General features: G+C 38.5%; 1 protein-coding gene and 1 pseudogene across 1 annotated transcript; one reads left to right on the top strand and one right to left on the bottom strand.

Moving 5' to 3' along the window:
* Positions 1 to 350: 350 nt before the first annotated feature.
* Positions 351 to 4,808, bottom strand: LOC147497087 (plant-specific TFIIB-related protein PTF2-like; annotated as a pseudogene).
* A 12,227-nt stretch (positions 4,809 to 17,035) lies between these two features.
* Positions 17,036 to 17,974, top strand: LOC147497086 (uncharacterized). Its single transcript, XM_086562753.1, has one exon. It carries the CDS (start codon positions 17,036 to 17,038, stop codon positions 17,972 to 17,974), a length of 939 nt encoding a protein of 312 aa, XP_086418879.1.
* The last annotated feature ends 4,991 nt before the right edge of the window (positions 17,975 to 22,965 follow it).

Genomic DNA, 22,965 nt, shown 5'->3' with positions numbered 1-22,965 from the left:
TCATTCTTTAATAATCTTTTCGACCATAAAAAAGAAACACTTGATATCATGAACGGCGATTGTTTCATGGACAAAGGAGCTACGAAAGCATACACTTTTCTTGAAAAACAAGCAACGAGAGGTACCTATTAGGGTAGCACTAATTCTTCCAGATCATCTAAGGACACTATTTCCAAAGCTACATCTGTGTTTGAGGTAAAACCTGATCCAGAATTAAAAACCCTGATCGAATCCCTAACAAAGAAGGTAAATGCTCTCGCAGTTCAAGTGAATGATCAAAAAACAAAACAGGTCATGAACGTTAACACTTCCCCATGTCTTATTTGCCTAAGTCCTAACCATCCTGATGCTTATTGTCCCTTGCTATATGATTCCACTTCACAACCATCTGAAGAAGCTTGTGCTTTTAACATCCCTACTGCACCGTGGAGACAGAATCCGAATTTCGCATGGTGACCAAATACACAACAGATGGCTCCCCCAGGTTTCGCCAATCCGCCTGTTAGACCATCCACTAACTATATTCCATACCATCAAGGGAATAATTAGCAGTACCAACAAGGCCAAAATTAGTTTCTAAGCAATTCAAATCCTACCTATCAAAATAACCGCAACCTTGTTCTAGTCAATCCAAGTTACGACTATCAACCTCAGCCCATCAACAATAACCGTGAACTAGCTCCTATTGCACCACTTGTGCAACTTTCTGTTGAGAAGACGAATGAAGCTTTCCTGGATCTTTCCTGGATTATATGAAATAATGAATCAAAAATCTCAAATGTTGACGTCTATGCAGCAGTCTCTTCAACTTTTAGCACAGGATAAGAGTCAGAAAGACGTGTTTCCTAGACAAGCAGTTCCAAACCCTAAGCCATCAAACATTTCCTTTGAACTCAATAACGCATCAGGTACAAGTAATCCAAACCAGGGTGAGGTGAATGCAATCACTACTCTTCGATCTAGCAAAATCGTAGACAATCAAATACGTATGCTGGATGCTCACTCAATTGCAGCTGAACCTCCTAATGTACCTGTTTCTGATGTTGAACCTACACTGGAAGCACCAATTCCAACCAAGTCACCGTCCACAACACTGGGAAACGAGCAAGCTGATCCTTATGCCAAATTCCGATCAAAGGCACCGTTTCTTACACGTTTGGCAAAGAACAAACCTGATGAAAATTTTGATGAGATTAGAGAAACTTTTAAGAATTTGACCATCAACTTACCATTTCTTGAGATCCTCAAACAATTGCCAAAACATGCAAAGTTTCTGAAAGATATGTGCACCACAAAAAGGAGAACTACTATTCCTCAACAAGCATTCCTCATTGAATAGTTCCCTTCCATCACTGAAACTAAAGGCATTATCAAATACAAGGACCCAGGCAAACCCACCGTTCCATGCACATTGGGAGATAAGTATACTGCTACTACACTACTAGACTTAGGAGCAAGTGTGAACTTACTTCTATATTTACATGTTCAAACAACTAGGTCTACATGAGCTCAAACCTACCAACATGACTCTGCAGTTAGCCGATCTCGCTCCATCAAGTATCCCAAAGGCATTGTGGAAAACATCATCGTAAAAGTCCAAGACTTTGACTATGTTGTCGATTTTGTCATTCTTGATACAGAAGTCGCCTGTGACTCCATTCCTATCATCTTAGGGTGTCATTTCCTTGCAACTAGCAATGCCTTCATAAACTGTCGGGATGGTTCCATGACCATGTCTTTTAGAAATCTTTCTATTGAGGTAAATGTTTTCAAGTTAATGAAACAAATTCCAAATGCTAACATTAATGGTGCGATTAGCATGATTGACAGTCTCGCGCAATAGTATTTAACAAACTCTTTTCTGGATGATGAAGTGCACTAATTCCTTTCTTTTGGTGTTTCCTAATTTGATGTTGCTTTATACAGTAAAGAAGTCAATGCGTTATTAGAGTCATTACCACTATTTTACCCTACTACCGTGATGTCTAGCGATTTTGAAGAACATAAATCCGTTTTCTCTGTTGAAGACGACTTTCCTCATGAATCATTGATCCTTACTCCTCCCACCCCTGACTTAAAGCCTCTTCTTTCGGATTTGAAGTACGTACATCTTGATCTAGATGGCAGTCACCCAATTATCATTTCATCCAAATTGACTGCTGATCAAAAAGGTTGTTTAATTCATGTCATTCAAGAACACCGTTCTGCACTAGGATGTTCATTAGATGACATCAAGGGCATTGACCCTAGTATGTGCACCCATCACATACATCTTGAAGAAGGTGCAAAGATATCATGTGAAGTAGAACGTCGTCAAAACCCCGCCATAAAGGATGTGGTGCAGTGCGAGAGGAAGTTTTAAGATATATCCTATCTCTGATAGTGTTTGGGTAAGTCCAATCCACGTTGTCCCCAAAACGTCTGGCATTACAATTGTGCGAAATGAAAATGATGAATGCATATCCACTCACATCCCAGTGAAATGGAGAATTTGTATTGACTATCGCAAACTTAATGCGGTGACACGTAAAGATCACTTCCCTCTTCCCTTCCTTGACCAGATGCTTGAACGTTTAGCTAGTCATGTATATTACTGTTTTCTTGATGGATATTTAGGCTATTTTCAGATTTTCATTGATCCTGCTGATCAAGAAAAAACAACTTTCACTTGTCCATCCCTTTGGCACTTTTGCAAATAAACGAATGCCTTTCAGCGGTTTCCCAAGTAATATGCTGGTAGGGGGTGCTGACCCCGACCAGCTTGCATTGTGCTAGTAAGTTGGGCATAAAATAAGTGCATACTTAAGTCGAGACATTAATCAATTAAAAATTCCTAGTAATAATATCCCAAAAAAAGTTTCCAAGCAAACATGGGCTAAACCAAAATCACTCTTAAGTGAACTCACCCCATAAATCAATTGAAAACTGTAACCTATGAATATAAAAGAAGAAAAAGAGTTGCGGCCTACTTGTTCTTAAAGTCATGAAAAAGACGATCACCAAGCACTTGAGACTGGATATTTATATAACGAAAACTACTCACAAGTAAATTGCAGTAGAAAACACAAATAACCCAAAACAAAATTGCTGAAACTCACTCAAAACAAGAAAATGAAGATGAATTTCATGAGCTCAAAACTTTACCTTGTATCAAGACCTTTTAACACTGTACAAACAAAAAAGTGTTAAAAAGTGTTACATTGTTTGTTCCTAAGCTTCATTGTGAAATCTGCAAAACGACAAACCTTCTTCAACATGAGACTGCTATCTGAATCCATTCGAGACTATACTCATCTTTTTCTTTCTCTTCTGATCAATGATACTGTTCATCTTCTTTCTTCCAAATATCTTACAAGTTCTCTCAGAATCAAAGACATACAGGTCTAGCATCCTTTTAAAATGACCTTGTTCTATTTCCTCCTCTTTCACATGATGGAGGAGGAGAGTTTCAATAATATAATCTTCCCAATCAATATAAGCTACTTTTTCTCTCTACTTCCTTCATTTTCTACATTGCGAGACTTCTACCATAGCCATATTTTTCTTGTCACCTGGAACAGAGTTGGGTGGTTGCATGATTTCATCAATTCGTTGCTTTGCAGCATTTATCTTCTCTCTTCTTCTTTTACAAGCCAACTCTCCCGCAACAAAAGACAGAGGCAAACCATTAAAACCAACATCATTCTCCAATATTTCTTCTAAGAAAAGCTTTTGGCTCATATCCGACATTCCAGACCACCCAACTTTATACACCTGAATACCAACTTTTTTTTTTTTTTTTTTTTTTTTTTTTTTTTTTTTTTCTGTAATCCTTTTCCCCCTCATCTACCGATTTAACATAGTGATTTTCACTCAAGAAGTTTCTATACATGTTAGATAAACACTCTTGAGATATCTTAGCATTGTTCATATCATTAGAACTAGCGTTTCCAGAAATCTTATTTCGAGTCTCACCCTTAAAATATTGAGAATCATTTTCCGCACTTAAATCATCAAAATCAAATCCAGTTTCTTTTCTCAAACACTCATTAACCATTTCTTCCATATGAAACTCATGCATTTCAATAAACTTCCTCTTGTCCCCACGCTCTAACCTCGATTTAATTTCCATATACTGAATAATACCCAATGCATTCTTCACTATATTCTCATCCATAACATTCTTACCCTAAGCAAACCTTGAGCAACTTTCACAAGCGCCTCTTTAATCTCTTTATACCTCTTCCTACACGTAAATACCCCCGCACGCATTTCCTTGGCAACTTCATCAAAACTAACTTTAACACCATTCAACTCCGAAACAAAAATTAAAATAGCCACAATAACCGGAACGGGTTGACGCCCAGTAGTCAAAAACTACTTAACCGCACAATTCAACAAAAACCTCCCTTGTTTAATCATCTTCCCCACCATATCCCCTTTCAACACATTGTCAAAACTATGACACACCATAATCGCCCTTTCGAACGACAAAACAATTCAAACTCAGGTAACTATAGTTCCAAATAGCTAATAACTCTATAGCAACCATTCTACCTAACTCATGTAACTCACACCCAATAACAACTGCGACTTCTGACATAGATAAAGACGACAAATTATTATCCTTCCTCATTATAACATAACAACAAGCCCCGACAAGTACACTAAACCAATTCCCACTCCCAAAATCCCCATCTGTAATCTCTTCAATCATACGCGTAACTTCATTTGTACGCGTAGGTGTAAAGTCTAGCCATTTACTAATCTCTTGTATTTTTAACTTGGAATAGTAAAGTTTAGTTTCTTTGTAATTAAAATCACCGTTGTGTGACGATGAACCGACAAGTGACGAACCGACACGTATGAATATTCCTTGTGGTCCTTCTGAGATGTTGAAATGAGGTTGGAAGTTGTTGAACTCTTGTTCCACTCCACATGATTCACATACTAAGTTGTTTGTTATTTCGTCTAGGATTAATCTTTTCTGGTGGAACTTTTTGCATGATTTTGAGGTTGGGTCCATTTTTTTACACAGAGATGTTTGTTGTTTTCTTGGAAGAATTGGAGTTTAATAAGTTTACAAGTATGCGAGCATCGGTGTTTTTTCAAGTCTTTAAACCTGTCGCTCTAACATCTCTCAGATAATATGAAATCTCTCGGATAATATAAAGCCTAATTCAGTAAAGTGAGGGAGTTTTTTTTGTAAATTGCTTAATAAAAGGGAGCTTATTAGAATAATTAAGCGAGGTGGTTCTAAAATTTTAAAATAAAATAGAGAGATTAGAAATACATTGTTACTGTTCGGTTGAGAAGTCTGCCTCCTAAAAGACCCAGCAAGAGATTGCTAGGTCAGTTGTAAATAAATTACTTAAAGCCTATGACTAGACTGGGCCATTTTCTATTATGGTCCAAACAAAATCAACCCATATGGCTACAATACTACTTGGCGTAGATAATTTAAAAAGGTGATTTAATCGGGCACTCATCAAATTGCATTGGGTAGCCTCCGACCTAAGCCTGACAACTAAGTCCAACAACAATAGCCCAATACACCCCCCCCCCCCACCTCAACGCATACTAGCTACTATTTTTTTCAAACCTTTTTAGTCGGTATCATCTCTCTTGCGAGACTGAACCCAAAAAAAAAAAACTTTGAATTTTCTGTCATGTTCATACTTCGAGTGTTGAGTTGTGAATCAACAGTGGGAATTAAAGTTGGCGACTTCACCCAATTCGAGTCGTGTCCTATTTGAGTATATACTCAAACTTGGCTGGGTTGATTAAACTTGATTAGGTTGATTAAATTTGATAGGGTGGAAGATTGGGTTGATTAAACTTGATGATTTCAAACTTGATGTTTTTTTAGAGTTTGGGTGGAAGATTGGGTTGATTAAACTTGAGTTCGAGTTTTCCCAAGCTTGATGAAGTTGTTTTCGAGTTTGAGTTTGAGTTTGCTCAAGCTTGATGAAGTCGTTTTCGAGTTTGAGTTTGAGTTTGCTCAAGCTTGATGAAGTCGTTTTCGAGTTTGAGTTTGAGTTTAGGCTGATTAAGTGAAATTTAATTTTTAAAATGAACATCGTGACAAACAAATTGAATTTTTTAAGTCTAAACGACCCAGTCAGGTCACCCAAGAAAGTCCCTAAAGGATCCCGCCATGTTATTCAGGAGACTACCCAAACGACCCCGCCATATCGTCTAGCAAAAAACCAAGAGTTTTGTCTCAAACAACATGCACAGACCACTTGAGTGTACACTCAAACTACATGGTGAGGTCGTTTGAGTGTACGCTCAAACTACATGGTGAGGTAGTTTGAGTGTACATTCAAACTACATGGTGAGATCGTTTGAGTGTACACTCAAATGACCCGAAGGGTTCGTTTTGGCGAGATTGGTTAGATTGGTTGTTGGGCTTAGGCTTTGATGGAAAATTTGTAATATTTGTTTATTTTAGGGGGTTGCCCAATCCAATTTGATGAGTGCCCAATACAGGACCCTTTAAAAAATGAGAAACAATAAGTCCCATAGTGACATGCTTGCTGCTAAGGTTTCTTGAACAATTTATAAGTTTCATTGAGAAATATTCTTGACAGAAAACAATATTGCTATACATACATCATTCAATGTGTGGTTCATAATTGAGTCAGTTTTCATTTTCACTACAACTGAACTGAAGAAGAAAAATAGCAGAAAATTGAAGTGGCCAGGATGATTTGCCTCATAACATTGTTCAAATGGCACTGCTATTCCACAATAGCCACCATATAGGTATATCCCTGGTGCAAGACTAAAGCAACAACATCTAAAAATTCTTTGTCTGCATGCTCCTTGATCTTCCTCTCAAGTTCAGGCCTAAAATCTCTAATAAGACACTGTACTGGCCAAGCAACAACATTGTCTAATGCTTAGATGGTGTTCCCATTCAATTTGCTTAGTAACTTCTTGAAGCATGACAATACCCTCCAGTTATGCATTCTCGACCTTTAATCCTTCAATGAGCATCCATAGCTATCATGTCCACTTTCAGTAAGGTGTGCAATTACAATTGCATCCACAACGTCATTTATCTTGTCCTGCATAACAGAAGTGGTTGCTATGAAAAAAAAAACTTGTAATATAATGACAGCAGGTTCTAACGAGTTTGTATTTAGGAGGATAGGATTTGCCAATCAGAAAGGACTTGCAGCGTAACTTGTTGCACGCCTGTCCTAATCATTTGTAAAACTCGTTATCATTATCAATAAAATTTCCACTTAAAAAAATATATATTTATCAAAACAAGAACAAACTGTGCATAGAGTTCACTTACAACAATTCACAATCCAATTACTTACCAGTAAGAGTGCAATGAGGAATGGTCTGTCCGTGCGACTTGGGTATTGTTAAAGCAAATCCTAGATGAATCAGAATCTGTTTTCTAGTGAAATCAAATAGAACATGTGTAAGATAGTTGTATTTGTGTATATATATATACCTGAGACAATATACAGAGAAGAGGATAATACCAGAGAAATGTCAATGCACATTGGAGTTACATAACTTGAACACGTCAGTGTAAACCGATAAGCACCCAAACTGTAATATAAAACCCCGTAAAGACATAGCATTTTGGTTAATTATGTGTTTAATAATAATAAATTAATGATATTTTCATGCTTTTACAGGATTGAGCAATCAACGTGAAAATGAGGATAAACGCCAGTATTTAAGCACGGAATAGTGTGTCTACATGAAGTATTTCAATTTAGCCCTCCTGAAGCTCAATGAAGCCTGACTAAAGCCTAGGGAATCAAACAGGATAGTTTCAAGTCAGAATAGGATCAAAGCACTAGAAAAGCCTCAAATTTTCGGAGCCCATATTTGCTGAACATGGACTCCAATGGCGGAAAATGAACCATCAGAAAGATTAGTGCAGTGAGCTCTACGCATAGGTGGGACTTTGTAAAAAGTCAACTTTTTGGACCCACCACTAGACGAAGCATGAGGGACCCACTGTGTGGACCCACATAATCTAGCAACCAAACTCATACATCTAGCTTTCGCACAAATCAAGCTGCAATAAAACAATTAAAGACTTTTGTGCATAACTTTGGCACAAAAGTCCTAATTGGTGGCATGATTAGGTGGCAAACAAATTTATTTGATTTTGGCACAAAAGTCCTGATTGGTGGCTTAATGTCTTGATTAGAAAAAAATCAAGATTTCTCATTTATGGATGCAGTTGGATGTTAGAATTCACGTGGATGTAAAGAAAATGAGCACTCTCATTTTCTATAAAAAGATGTCTTCATGAGTAAAAAATAACTTTTGCTCCATTAGCTAGTTTTAGTTTGGAGTAGAAATTTTCCATGTTTTGTAGTTTTTGGTTTTGTTAAGTTAAGCTTGCAATATGTTTTATGTCTAAGTAGTCTTTTAATCTTTTCTATGTCTTTTTATGGATTCCAATAAAATCTTTATATCTAAATTAAAGTCTATGTCTTTTTACTACTTCATTTAACAACCATTAGATTTCTTGATTAGGAAAACAATTTTTAGTAACTTGCATATTAAGTCACATAGGAAAATGGTTTAAATAATATTTGTAAAATCCTACTCACATAATTTCCTAAAAGAGTTATTTCCAGTTAGTTGTAACAAGGGTTCTAATCTTTTGGTATGGAACGAAACCCTCACTCCAATTATATTGCAACGTACACATGGGCGAGGTGTTTGAACAAGTGTACTCGAGTGTCTGTAAGAAACGGGTTCTTTACACGTGAAAAAGTACGATTGTCAATTGGCTCCGCTGTCAGGGAAAAGATTCAAGGAACGCCACACCGTAGTTGGAATAACTCAAAGGCAGTGGCGGAGCCAGGGGGCCCAGGGTACGCCCTGGTTCACCCTGAAATTTAGCAAAAAATCTTTGAGTTGGTAGTTGGTAAAACTGATAGCATTATTTGCCCCTATTATGCTTTGAATTTTCTTTTTGTGCCATTGAATAAGGGCTTCAATTAGTTGTAAAAAAAAGTAAACTATGAAGGGTTATTTGGTAAATGTAATATTTCTTTTGTTAGGCTGATGGATTCATCGGACTCAGCAGAGTACTCAAGTTAGAAATATTGTACCTGAAAAGATGGTTAATGATATAGAAGCCCCTCATATCTTATTCCATGGTTCTTTAAGTTTAATTGTTAGAAATCATGTAGAATTTACGACAAGTGACTTGTCATGATTAACGGAAAACAAAAGACATATTACTTATTAATAAATATAAATACTAAAAATCTTATTTAGTCCAATTTACTAAGGCTAAACTAGATTAACTAGTTGCTATTAGTTGTGGCTTGTAACCGAATTCAACACTACTTATGAATTAGGAAATCTCCATTACCTAAAGGGGAGAGATAGATCCACTCCCATTAGAACCACTCCCGAGCCACTCTATCGACTTACAAATTGAATTAAGACCCTATTTTTTGTGGATACGATCTCCTCACAATGGATAGCATGCCCACAAAATTTCACCCTATTTGGATATGTCTAACCTTACGAAAACTAGTGTTCAATTTTGAACGTTTATCTAACAGTCTAGAATTTTCCGATATCATAATAACATTTGATAAGTTAGACATATTTGAATGAGCAAAAATTTGGTGGGCATGTTATTCATGGTGGGGAGATCATATCTACAAAATATGAGCTCTTAACTCAACTGGTAGGATGGGATATGGGTTTGTACATTTTGGGAGTGGCTTGGGAGCTAGTGGCTCTAATGGGAGTGAGTCTATCCCTCCCCTTACCTAAATATATTAACATAATTTTTTTATTTTCAAATATTGACAAAATAAATTAAGAAGTGCTTGTTTACGTAAAATATTTATATATATTGATGAACAATGTTTAACTAAAATAAAACAAACTATGCTCCTGTAGTTGTGTACACACAAGTTGACTTGAGTTGAAAACTTTTAGTGTTCACTGGCTCACCCTGGAACAAATTTCTGGCTTCGCCATTGCTAAAAGGGATTCCCCAAGACCACCCCCAACCTTCCACCCTTTTCAATTTTTTTCTTTTCCATTTTCGTTTTGTGTTGGTTTGACAGGAAATAACTATCTTGTATATCTATTTATAAATTTCATAAAATTCTGAAATTTTACAGAGACAATCTGTAACGTATCAGTGATTTACTAGAATTTTTTCTTATTTTTCTTAGTAGTTTTACCAAGTCAACTAACACTATCTTTTTCCTGTTCACCGTTTAAGTTTTCAGGACGCAAGCTTCAGAGCAACTAGTTGAGCAGAGCAACTTAGCATGCTAGCTTCAAATAAGCTAATTTTTTTACAAGAAGATCATTGATGTGTCAGGAGTTCTCCATTCAAATTTTGTGATTTTTGGACCTGTTTTGACCACCTAACCAGTTGATTGTTTCTAGCATGTTACAACAGTTTTTCAATAACACAAGTTTCTAGAACAATAACTAATAAAGAGGATCTCCAAAATTTCAATTAGTCTAAATTTTTTACAAAAACATATTTGATATGTCGGGATACTCCAGTAAAATTTGGTGATTTTTCGAACTGTTTAGAGTATCTCATTTGTTACTCATTTTATTGTGTGCCGAACATACTATTCACGTACAGAGATCCCTATTACAATACAGAGATCACTATTAAGTAAAAGCAAGTACGTTAAGGAGCTCAACTCGTTTTGGGAGTTCAATCGACGGTTTCAGTTCTAAGGCGGAGTTACAGGATGCGTACAGGTTCTAATTTTTAATATAATTTTGCATGATTCACCTGTGTTTATCTAGTATGTAGTATGTAATGAACTATTATTTGCATGTTATGATAGAAATATGTGTGTATGCCTGTAATGTATTTATACGTTTGAGTGATTATGAATTGCATGTTAATGTATATATACGTTTGAGTGATTATATTTTGCATGGTTATATTTATAGATACCTATGCATGGATTTTTTTTTGCATATTAGCATATATATATACACGTTGTTGCATGATAGTTAATATTCATATGTCTCTAGTATCTGTTTTGTATAAAGCATGTGTATTAACATGTATAACTGATATTTGCATGTTTGACATCTCTAGATACGTATGAGTAGTTTCGATTTGCCTGTTAGCATAGATATACGTATACATAATATATATTTGTCTATTAACATCCATATACGTATTACTGATATATATTTGCCTATTAGTATAGAAGTATATATAGATGATACATCTTTGCCTATTAATATATATATACGTATGAGTAGAATCTCTTCACATATTAACATCTATAGCTACGTCTGAGTGGACCATGTTTGCATGATTAGATTATCCTATGCATAATTTGTAAATAACTTAATAAACAAAATAATAAACAAAAAAATAATAAATAAATAAATAAAAATAAAAATAATAAATATTTTGTGCTTTTATCCTATGCATAATTTGTAAATAACTTAAAAAAAAATAAAAATAAAAATCATAAATCATAAACATATTTCAACGGTGTCTAGGAAAGTTGAAAGATTAAGGTTCTCTAATTAAGGAACGTGCTTGCACGGAAAACCTCCCTCATATCTCTCATGTGACCTGACTGTTGGTTTTTGCACATGTATTCTTCGCTTCACTGGCAGCAGCAACATAGGCCTACGTTGTTCACTTCTAATGCTTACATCAATGATAAAATTCATGTACAAATAAGTTCCTTTTGTGCCTCAGATTTCAACCTTGTGCTTGCATGAGATTAAGGTCTAGTCATAGTAAGGAATTTGAACATACTTATCGTATGAGAAAATATGATAAGCAATTGCGTAGGTATTCACTTTGCCAAAGTTCTTCATCTGTTAATAAAAATCATAAAAATCCTTTGATGCCATTAACTCCATTCGTTATGGTCGACGAAATAAATTGTCCAGCAGAGAAGCCCCTTTCGGACTTCTATACTGCCTTACAGGAATGACCTTCTTCATGCATCAAACACAAGGATATTGAGGGTGATTTTCGAATACTGCCCAACGTTTTCGGATTGTTACCTGTTTATCATGGTTTAGACCATGAGAAACCGTACAATCTCCTTCCTAGGATTCAGCAAGTAGCCACCACATTCCAACATCCATCTGTCTCCAACGAACAAGTTTTGCTAAGGTTGTTTCCTTTCACCTTAGCTGATAAAGCTTCAGTTTGGCTAGCAGGTCAACCACCACAATCCATCGACACATGGAACAAACTTGTGCAATCTTTCATGGTCAAATTTTACACTCAGAAGAAAACTACTAAAATGCTTTAGAAGACCCAATTCTTTTGCCAACATCCTCATGAATCCTTTGCGGAAGCATGGAGTCATTTTATCGATCTTCTTTTAGAATGTCCCCATCATCAGCTCGACACCGCTATCCTTATCCGTTCATTCTTTAATGGTATTTCTGATCATCAAAAATAAATGCTTGATATTATGAATGGCGGTTGTTTCATGGACAAAGGGGCTACTGAGGCATACACCTTTCTAGAAAAACAAGCAATAAGGGTACCCATTGGACATTGCACCCAGTAGCTACATCTGTGTTTGAGGTAAAACCTGACCCAAAATTAAAATCTCTGATCAAGAAGGTAAATGCTCTTTCTTTTCAAGTGAATGATCAAAAGCCAAAGCAGGTCATGAACATTAACACTTCTCCATGTTACCTTTGTCGAAGCATTGACCATGCTGAACTCTTGTGCACATTGCTCTATGATTCCAATCTTCAACTACCTGAAGATGTTTGTACCTTCAACGTCCCTAATGCACCTCGGCAACAACATCCCAATTTCACTTGGCATAATAACCAACAAAAGATGGCTCCTCCAGGTTTCACAAATCCACCTATTAGACCATCCACCAACTATACTCCATACCATCAAGGGAATAATCAGTAGTACCAACAAGGCCAAAATCAGTTTCCAAGCAATTCAAATCCTACTTACCAAAACAACCGCAGCCTTGTTCTAGTCAGTCAATCAAAGTTACAACTATCATCCTCCTCCCATCAACAATAATCGTGAACTAGTTTCTACTGCACCACCTGTGCAACCTTCTGTTGATAAGACAAATGAGACTTTCCAGGCTTACATGAACCAACAATCTCACATCCTGACATCTATCCAGCAATCTCTTCAACTTTTAGTGCAGGATAAGAGTCAGAAAGGCGTGTTTCCTGGACAAGCAATTCCAAACCCTAAACTAGCAAACACTACCTTCGAAATCAACACTTCACCAGGTACAAGTAATCCAACCCAGTGTGAGGTGAATGTAATTACTACTCTTCGATCTGGCAAAACCGTAGACAATCAAATACGTATGCCAGATGATTGCCCAACTATAACTGAATCTCCCTATGTACCTGCTTCTGATGTTGAACCTATGCTTGCAGCACCAATTCCAACCAAGTCACCATCTACAACAATGGGAAACGAGCAAGCTGATCCGTATGCCAAATTCTAACCAAAGGCACCATTTCCTGCACTTTTGGCAAAGAACAAACCTAATGAAAATTTTGAAGAAATTCGAGAAACTTTCAAGAATTTGATGATAAATCTTCCGTTTCTTGATGCTCTCAAATAATTTCCCATACATGCTAAGTTTCTTAAGGATATGTGCACTACCAAAAGACGAACACAGGTTCCTCAACAAGCATTCATCACCGAATAATTCCCTTCCATGACGGAGTTCCATGGTATAATAAAGTACAAGGACCCAAGACGACCCATCGTTCCTTGCACTTTGGGAGACAAGTACACAGCTACTGCACTTTTAGACCTAGGAGCAAGTGTTAATTTACTCCCCTACTATCTGTTCAAACAGTTAGGTCTTCATAAGCTAAAGCCAAAACCATGACCTTGCAGTTAACTGATCGCTTTATCAAACATCCCAAAGGAATTATTGAAAATGTCATTGTCATGGTCTAGGATTTTTACTATCCCGTTGATTTTGTCATTTTGGACATGGAGGTTGCATACGACTCCATTCCTATCATCCTAGGGCATCCATTTCTTGCAACTGCAAATACCCTCATCAACTGTCGTGATAGTTCTGTATGTGCCACCATATATGCACCCCCATAAACAATCATCGTTGGTTTGGGTACCGTTATAGTGCCACCCATGACTATGTACGCTGCCCAAAATCATGGGGTGCCAGTGCCGCGTGCCAGCGCTGCCCAAAATTATGGCATGCTTGCCCTGCCCAATATTATGGCATGCCTGGCTGCCCAATTTTATGGTGTGCCTGGCTGCCCAATTTTATGGCATCATAAGCTAGATATAGCAGTTTCAGATTTAGAAAATATATTTAGCAAGATACGCTTCCATATTAAAACTTTACATAATTACAGAAGATTTTGTAGCAATGAAGGAAATAATACTTCTCATTATTATCCTATAAATACCCCATTCCTCTAAAACAAAGAACTAAGTTCATTTGAGAGACTTGATTCCAGAGAACGATTTGGATACGTAGGCAGCCATTGAAGGTACAGTCTCAACAATTAATTGCAACAACCTCCCTCACGAATTCATTGGTGTGTTTGGGCGAGTTTCTACCCAAACATAATTGGCGCTGTCTGTGGGGATTACCAACGAACCTTCGTCCACGTTCTTTCTTCCAAGATCCGGTAATGGCAAAAACAACAAGATCTCAAGTGAGTAAGAACGCAAGATTACAACAAGAAAAAGAAAACAACTTACCCAATCCCGAAGTTCTGACTAATCAGACCTTGATGAATCAACCAGTCGCTCCAGATCTGCAATCTCAGCCTTCAAACCTCCAGGTGCCACGACAACCCAGATTTAGACGTACACGACTTCAGGCTCTAATAACTCATTCTTAAGATCTAGAGGCAAGCAAAGCGGATTCAGAGAATATGGAGATAGGAGATGAAGATATGCCTTTAGAAGTGTTGCGTCAGAGGTTCAGAAGAGAGAAAGAACATAGGAACTACTTGCAGAAGCAACTGGAAAAAGGGAAGCAAGTACAAAGGGATGACGCAGATGCTGCATCTTCCACACCGGCAAGAGCCCCCAGATCTGGTGAACAACGGAGTGTATTCAACTGACTACAATTTAAGTATGGTACATCCCATCCATTGGAGCCTGTCCCTGAGCATCATCAGAATCACTTAAGGTCAAGCAGACATTCATCCCATTCAAGAAGGCAATCCAGATCTCGAAATACCAACAACACTAGGCGTAGCAGTGGTCATAACATGACAAGATCATTGAAGGTTGATCATAACGCATTAGAAAGGTGGACAACATCCACCATAAGACCCAATACTGGACGCCAAGATTAGGACCTCAGAGATGAATTGCAATATGACCTTACACATGGCTTGAATGCAGCAAACCGATACAGACAGGTTAACGAAGGTCAGCACAGAGTACGACGACACCAAAGAAGCGGCTCCCCAGTTTGACAGCCTAGCCCTTTTTATCGGCATAGGTCTTGCAGCCCAAGGAACCAACTAAATATAGAAGCAAGCAATAGTTGGGAGCGACAACACCATGAGATGCAACGTAGTGAAAGTACTCCTCAAATCAGAAATTTAGAAGTCATAGGAGCACCATTCACAGAACAACAAATCAAAGACATTGTCAAGAAAATAATAACCAATGTGGGTGTCGCTGACGCACGATGGAAATACCTTGCAGTGAACGAAGATGTCGTCGGGAGATTTTCTTTTAAGATACAAAATGCAGAGCATCAGGAAGGATTCAAACAACCAGACCTTCCTATGTTCAAAGAAGCAGGAGGTGACCCCAACGATCATGTTATGGAATTTAAAAGTAGGCTAATTCTCTGGCGCAGAGATGACCCCCTCTTGTGCAAACTTTTTCCGTCTACGTTAAAAGGAGAAGCTCTACGTTGGCTTTCCAGCTTGCCAGCTCGATCTATCGCGTCATTACAGGAATTAGCAAACCAGTTCACAGATCGGTTTAAGCATAATTAGACACGTCCTAAAGATGTTAACATCTTGCTAAACACAAAGCAGCAAAAGGATGAAGCATTGGCAAAGTTCGTAATTCGTTTTTGCCAAGTGCAAGCAGAGGTCACCGATGTCCCTGACGTAATGATCATTCATGCATTTAAAGAAGGAGTCCATTTCGATAAAAATGGAATCTACAACTCCCTTGTATGGGACCCCCACAATCAAAGTCCGATTTGTTTGCACGAACGCAACAGTTCATTAATGTGGAGGAAGATGTTAGATCAAAAGCCTCCAGAGATAAAGACTTTCGGAGTAAAGACGCAAAACGGGCGTAAAGGCAAAAAGAAGCAAAACATATCGAAAGGGCAACAACAGAAATCAGAATATAAAAAGGTTAACACAGTTCGTGAGGAAATGAAGCTCACTCCATTAAATGCCAAGTATGATGCGATATATGAGAAAATCAAGGGACGCAACTTACTTTTTCCTCCACTGCCCTTACCTGAACACACTAAGTCTAAACATGACAAAAATCTTTGGTGTCACTTCCACAATGATTTCGCCATGAAACGTAAGAGTGCATCCCCCTCGAGGGAAAAATACGTGAGACTAGTCGACAAAGGGACAATTAGACGAGTTTTTTCTTTCAAAAACTGTGAAGCAAAATTTAGCAATGACTAGCCACAATGTCATACTAGCTGGTCATGCCAAAATCAATGACATTTCACGAGCAAGGCAAAAGTGTGAACAACGAGCTAAGTTCGGTTTCTTGCGTGAATTTTATCACGTGAATAACATTGATTTTGTTGAAGGAATTCGTTCAGAAACTACAGAGCCTGGTCCCCTATGTTTTAGTGATAGAGATCTAATTCGTGTCCATCATCCTCATTATGATGCTGTCGTTATCTCAGCTTTCGTTGGATTATGGCGAGTTTAGCGCATCATGATAGATACTGGAAGTTCTGTCAGCGTCGTTTTTGTAGGTTGCTACAAGAACATGCAGCTATCAGAAAATTTAATTATTGTATAAAATAATCCAATCATTGGGTTTGACGGAACAACAACAACCCCAGTAGGAAGAGTCTCTTTACCAGTCACGCTAATGGACAAGTCAATCAACATTGAATTCCTTCTGATGAATTGCAAATCCCCTTACAATGCAATCCTAGGAAGGGACTGGCTCCACAGCATGGGCGTAGTAGTCTCTACATTTCACCAAGCAGTAAAGTTCCTATCTCTTGACAAAAGTTGTAAGGTGCGCGGCGACCAGATGGCTTCCCACAGCTATCACGAAAAGGCCTTGGAGGAATATCGTCAGTCGGATATGCAGGAAAATACAATTCTCAGTAATTCACAGCAAGTATCTAAATCAGAATCAATCCCACATAGTATTTACACTGGTAGTTCAAGAAATGAAGGACCGCCTACCATAGACCGCCTCTTAGAAGTTCATATTGGGAATTTAGGCAGAGAAACAACTTTTATATCGGCAGAACTGATGGAAAATGAACAAAAGGAAATGGTAGCACTCCTCAGAAAGAACAAAATTTTTTTTGCTTGGTCAGTCGAGCAGATGCTAGGAATTAGCTCAGAAGTTGCATGCCACACACTTGACGTTGATCCTACCATCAAACCAGTTCGGCAAAAGCCTAGGCGCATGGCCCCAGAAAGAAAACTTAAAGTCAGAGAGGAAATTGATCGGTTACTCTCAACTAAGTTTATACGGCCAATTTCATATCTGCAGTGGTTGTCTAATGTGGTTGCAGTACCCAAGAAAGATGGTAAAATGAGAGTGTGCATTGATTTCACCAATCTTAACAAAGCTTGCCCGATTCATCCCTACCCTCTCCCACGAATATCGGAATTGGTGGATGCCATGTCTGGCTACCCACGATTATCATTTATGGATGCGTATTTGGGATACCACCAGATCCCGCTAGCTGTGAAGGACCAAGAAGCAACTGCATTCATAACTGACCAAGGGATTTTTTGTTACCGAGTTATGCCTTTCGGTTTAAAAACGCAGGGCTACGCATCGTAGGGATGATCGACACCATATTCGGAGATATGTTGGGCAAGACAATGGAAGCTTATATTGATGACATGGTTGTCAAATCCAAACACAGTGGAGATCATAACTCTAACTTACAATCAGTCTTTGACAGAATTGATGAATTCAACATGCGGCTAAATCTTTTGAAATGTGCTTTCGGACTAGTATTAGGGAAATTTCTAGGGTATTTGATGACTTGTAGAGGCATCGAAGCTAACCCATAACAGATCCGATCCATTCAAGCCATGCCCTCTCCAAAAACCAAAAAGGATATTCAACAGCTCACAGGATGGAATGACGACTGTGAAAATGCCTTTCAATCAATCAAGAACTACCTGGTCTCGCCACCAATCTTGGCCAGCCCAGCTACAGGGCAACCTGTTGGAGCTTACTTGGTCGCTACAGATACTGCAGTAAGTGCAGTCCTGTTTATCGATGGAGAAGACGGTCGTCCGATCTTCTTCATTAGTAAAACACTAACGGGGGCGGAAAGCATATATGCGAGAATTGAAAAAATTGCTCTAGCGTTGGTTCATGCTGCCAGACGTCTCAAGCCTTATTTCCAAGGAAGACTGGTCAAAGTATACACGAAATATCCTCTACACAAAGTTTTCTGAAGTGCCTAGGAATCAAATAGACTCGCGGAATGGGACATCTACTTAAGTGCTTATAGCATCAATTTTGAACCTCGCATTTCAGAAAAGGGTCATGCACTTGCATCCCTAATGGCAGATTTCCCTATCGATGATTTTGTCCCCGAAGTCAACCAAGACAATAATATCTATAGCGAAACGGCTATAGTTGGGGGTGAGGAAGCCTCGCCAAAGCATACTGACCCTTCATCTGATTCATAGATTGTTTACATAGATGGCTCACACAACAAATCCGGCTCTGGATTAGGATGTGTTTTTATCAAGCCAGATAAATCAACCATTGAGCGCTCAGTTCGTTTTGGGTTCAAGGCTTCCAATAATGTAGCAGAATATGAAGCTGTCATGTACGCAATGCGCACAACTTTGGACTTAGGAGTTCAAAAATTACAAATTTTCACTGACTCACGGTTGGTGGCAGGGCAATTCTTCGGCTCTTTTGAAGCCCGAGACGATAAAATGGCAGCATACCTAGATCTAATTCACCGACTTGCTCACCAGTTTGAAACCATCCAGATTATACAAAGGCCTCGGAATGATGTTCGACATGCAGATGCCTTAGCATATCTATCCGCAGCAGTAGACATTGATGGACCAAGACAAGTTAACGTTGATTTCCAGCAAGACCCAAGCATTGACTTGTCCTTAGAACAACTCGCAGACATCTACATCAATGCGTGTTTTTTTTCCAGTATTGATAGGGAACGTCTACCATCAGACATTAATATTGTCAATACGCGGAAAAAGAAGTATGATATTCCCTTACAAGACAAGCCTAGCGACGACGCTTCCCAGAAAGATAGAAACACGATTCTTCAAAAAAATGATGCAGACTCCTGCCCTATACCTGAAAGTAACGATTAAGGTGATGACAAAATTGCAAAAGAGCTCGACAACTTCACTTACCCAAACGTCGTGGCAGACATCGGCGATTAGCGCACACCGGTCATTGCATTTCTATGCAATGGCATAGTCCCTTCAGAGCCCAAGATCGCGGATAGCATCAAAAGAGATGCATGGAAGTTTATACTTGTATCTTCATCCACAGGAACTCTGTAATTGTACAAGAAAGGTAATTCATTGTCTCCTATGCTGAGGTGTCTCACAACACAGGAAGGAGCAGCCGTGCTACAAGAAATCCATGCAGGGATATGCGAAAATCACTCGGGTGGTCGAAGTTTGGCTCATAAGGCAATAACGGAAGGATATTGGTGGCCTCATATGCAATTGGATGCGAAAAACATTTCCCAGACATGTATTCCTTGTCAGAAACATTATCATTTAGGTATTCTTCTAGCCACTGAGCTGCACCCGATTTTCTCACCATGGCCATTTGCAAAATGGGGTTTAGACATCATTGGGCCCCTACCTAGAGCTCCAGGGAATGTTTGTTTTCTGCTCATAGCTACAGATTACTTTACCAAGTGGGCAGAAGTACAACCTTTGGTGCACATACAAGCTTCGGACGTCAAACGGTTCCTATGGAAGGATATAATTTGCCAATTCGGTATCCCTACTGAGTTAATATCAGACAATGGAAAGTAATTTGATGTAGAAGAAATACACAGGCTTTGTGCTAGTTTCCATATTCAACACAATTTTTCTGCACCCTATCACCCCCAAGCAAATGGGCAAGTCGAAGCGACAAATAAATCTATCTTAGCAATCCTCAAACGTCGACTCGAACAGGCTAAAGGCAAGTGGACAAGGGAGTTACCAGCCGTTCTATGGGTGTATAGAACAACTCCAAAGCGCTCGACAAGAATGTCACCATTTAACCTGGCTTATGGAGCAGAAGCAGTATTACCCACGGAAATTTTTGCTGGGACGACCTGCACCGTTGCCTTAAACGATGGCAATAATGACGAATTACTAGCTCATTCAAAGGCCAATCTAGATGAAGTGCGCGAGGACAGTATTGCTCGTCTCCTCCATTACCAAGCTGCAATGAAGAAGCAATATGACAAGAAGCTTCGCTTGAAAGTTTTTCATCCGGGCGGCTGGGTTTTGTGTAGACAATCAAAGATCATTGATGCAGGGAAGCTAGGTGAAAATTGGGAAGGACCTCCTATCATTGACCGTACTGCTTCCAAGGGAGCATATTTCCTTCGCACAATTTCGGAAACCCCTCTCCCGAAACCATGGAATTCGCTCCATCTTAGGCGTTTTTATCATTAAATTTGTTTCCCATTGGTTCATATTGGTAGCTTAATTGATAGCTCCTTAGTGCTTGTCCATGAGACAAACTAGCTATGTTGTTTCAGATTTCAAATCATCAATAAAGTCCATTCTTCCACATTTGACTTCTTTACTTTCATTCAGCAAGGCAAACATAGTGTATATCAATTACTAAAAAATAGTGTATGTCGATTACCCTAGTTTAGTCACCACTATAGTAGTTTAGGTGAGGTTAGTATTTAACCTACACACATTCAAAGTCGTGGAGTTTGTGTTTACGACACCTTACTCCACGCATCAAAAAGTCGTGGAGTTTGCGTTTGCGACACCTTACTCAAACGCATTAAAAAGTCGTGGAGTTTGCGTTTGCAACACCTTACTCCATGCGTCAAAAAATCATGGGGTTTGCGTTTGCAACACCTTACTCCACGCATCAAGAAGTCGTGGGGGTTGCATGTGCAACACCTTGCCCCACGCCCCCGAAAATCGTGGAATTGGCGTTTGCAACACCTTACTCCACGCATCCAAAATCGTGGAGTTTGCACTTACAACATCTTACTCTACGTAAAAAAAAAATCACGGAGTTCACGTTTCCAATACCTTACTCCACTCATCAAAACTCATATATATATAGTGAACGTTGATGATTCCAACCACTACAAGTTACAATTACAAATTACACTTGCACAAATTGATCAAGTGGGAATGCCTGTATAAATGCAAAAGGGTTTATAGTGTCTATCAACAATATTGAATTATCACCTAAGGTATTCTTCACTATAAAAGATACTGCTCACGCACCAACACTTAATTACAAGCTTTCCAATTCCATGACCTGAACGCTAATCATATAACGTAGTCCTCGAGTATAACTCGTTAGGATGAAAATCGAGAAGGTTGCCAAAGGCCCGTATGCATTGCCTTGTACTTAGGAATTTTGCCTAGTAGTCGTGCAAAAGTTCTAAATCCACTAATATGTGAGAAAATGGATTACCAAAGTCCAATCTCTTAACATCGTATACTTGTTAAGTGTTTCAATCTTCAGGCGTTAATGTACAATTTATATCTTCACAAATACTCCATAGTAAAATTTGGACTTTTACAGGCTAATCTTGCGAGCTGGGAGCCATTTCATGGTCGTTTCAAATTCCATCATCCTGGGACACATAAATGACACAAACAAGCACCACAAAATACCTGGTGACCTTGCTAATGATGGATGGATGACCTGTAGCTCTTCTATCTTGTTACGCACACAAAGTACCAGTAATAATATTACAGAAGTTATATTAGAGAAGCTCTCAGTCTTACGAAGTTTGAACCTATCTTTCAATAACCTTGAGGTTGAGGTACCAAACAAAGGGATCTTTCAAAATGGAAGGGCTGTTTCAGTTGTAGGAAACTACAACCTCTATGGAGGCATTCCTAAACTCCCTTAGTGAAGTCCCTCTCTTATCACTTATCACAAGTTGTCAGTGTATATTTGATTATAGTAGTTTCTCTAAGCATCAATGCTCAGCAATAAAGCAAAGGAACCATATCGATGCGACAAGCAGTGGCGTTGAAACAAGAGTTCCATGTTCCATATCCCAAAAAATATATATATATAAAAAAAATAATAATAATAATAATCAATCAATCGGCAGTATATGCAAGCACTTGGAGTACAAGAGATACGCGGAGCAACAAGGTTATTTTATTAATCTCCTTTTCCAAACTATATAACACAACAATAACTAAACATGAAAATGCCATTTCAAAAACCTATCCAGCTATAGATAATAAATTCCTACTAATGCTGCTCCTAGAATATGGTAGAATGACACGTTAAGCAGGAGAGCCATAGTCATCCCCCGTTAACCCGGGAGCCTCTCCTGCTCCATCTTCAAGTCCAAGATCTTCAATTGCATCCTCCAAGGTGCTTGGCATCAGTACACCACAAATCTCCTTTTTCGGACAGCAATTGTACATTGAAGTATAATGTTGCAAGGCATCATTCAGTACACCGCGCGGGCCACTCAAATCGTTAACATATTTTTTCGTCAAAGCCTTAAGTTGAGCTTTCTCAAGCAAGGCCGATGAGAGTTTTTTATTCAATTCAGATTGTGTACTTCTCTCCTCGCGTAGTTCTTGAATAACTCTCTTACACTC

This window comes from Coptis chinensis, chromosome 5 (assembly GCF_015680905.1).
Source record: "Coptis chinensis isolate HL-2020 chromosome 5, ASM1568090v1, whole genome shotgun sequence".
NCBI classification, from domain to species: Eukaryota; Viridiplantae; Streptophyta; class Magnoliopsida; order Ranunculales; family Ranunculaceae; genus Coptis; species Coptis chinensis.
The sequence above is the reverse complement of the archived record's forward strand: the minus strand, read 5'-3'. Positions and strand labels throughout refer to the sequence as shown.

What these genes read in the sequence shown, in the direction of transcription:
- LOC147497086 (XM_086562753.1), top strand. Translation starts at nt 17,036, where the DNA reads ATGGACAAGTCAATCAACATTGAATTCCTTCTGATGAATTGCAAATCC.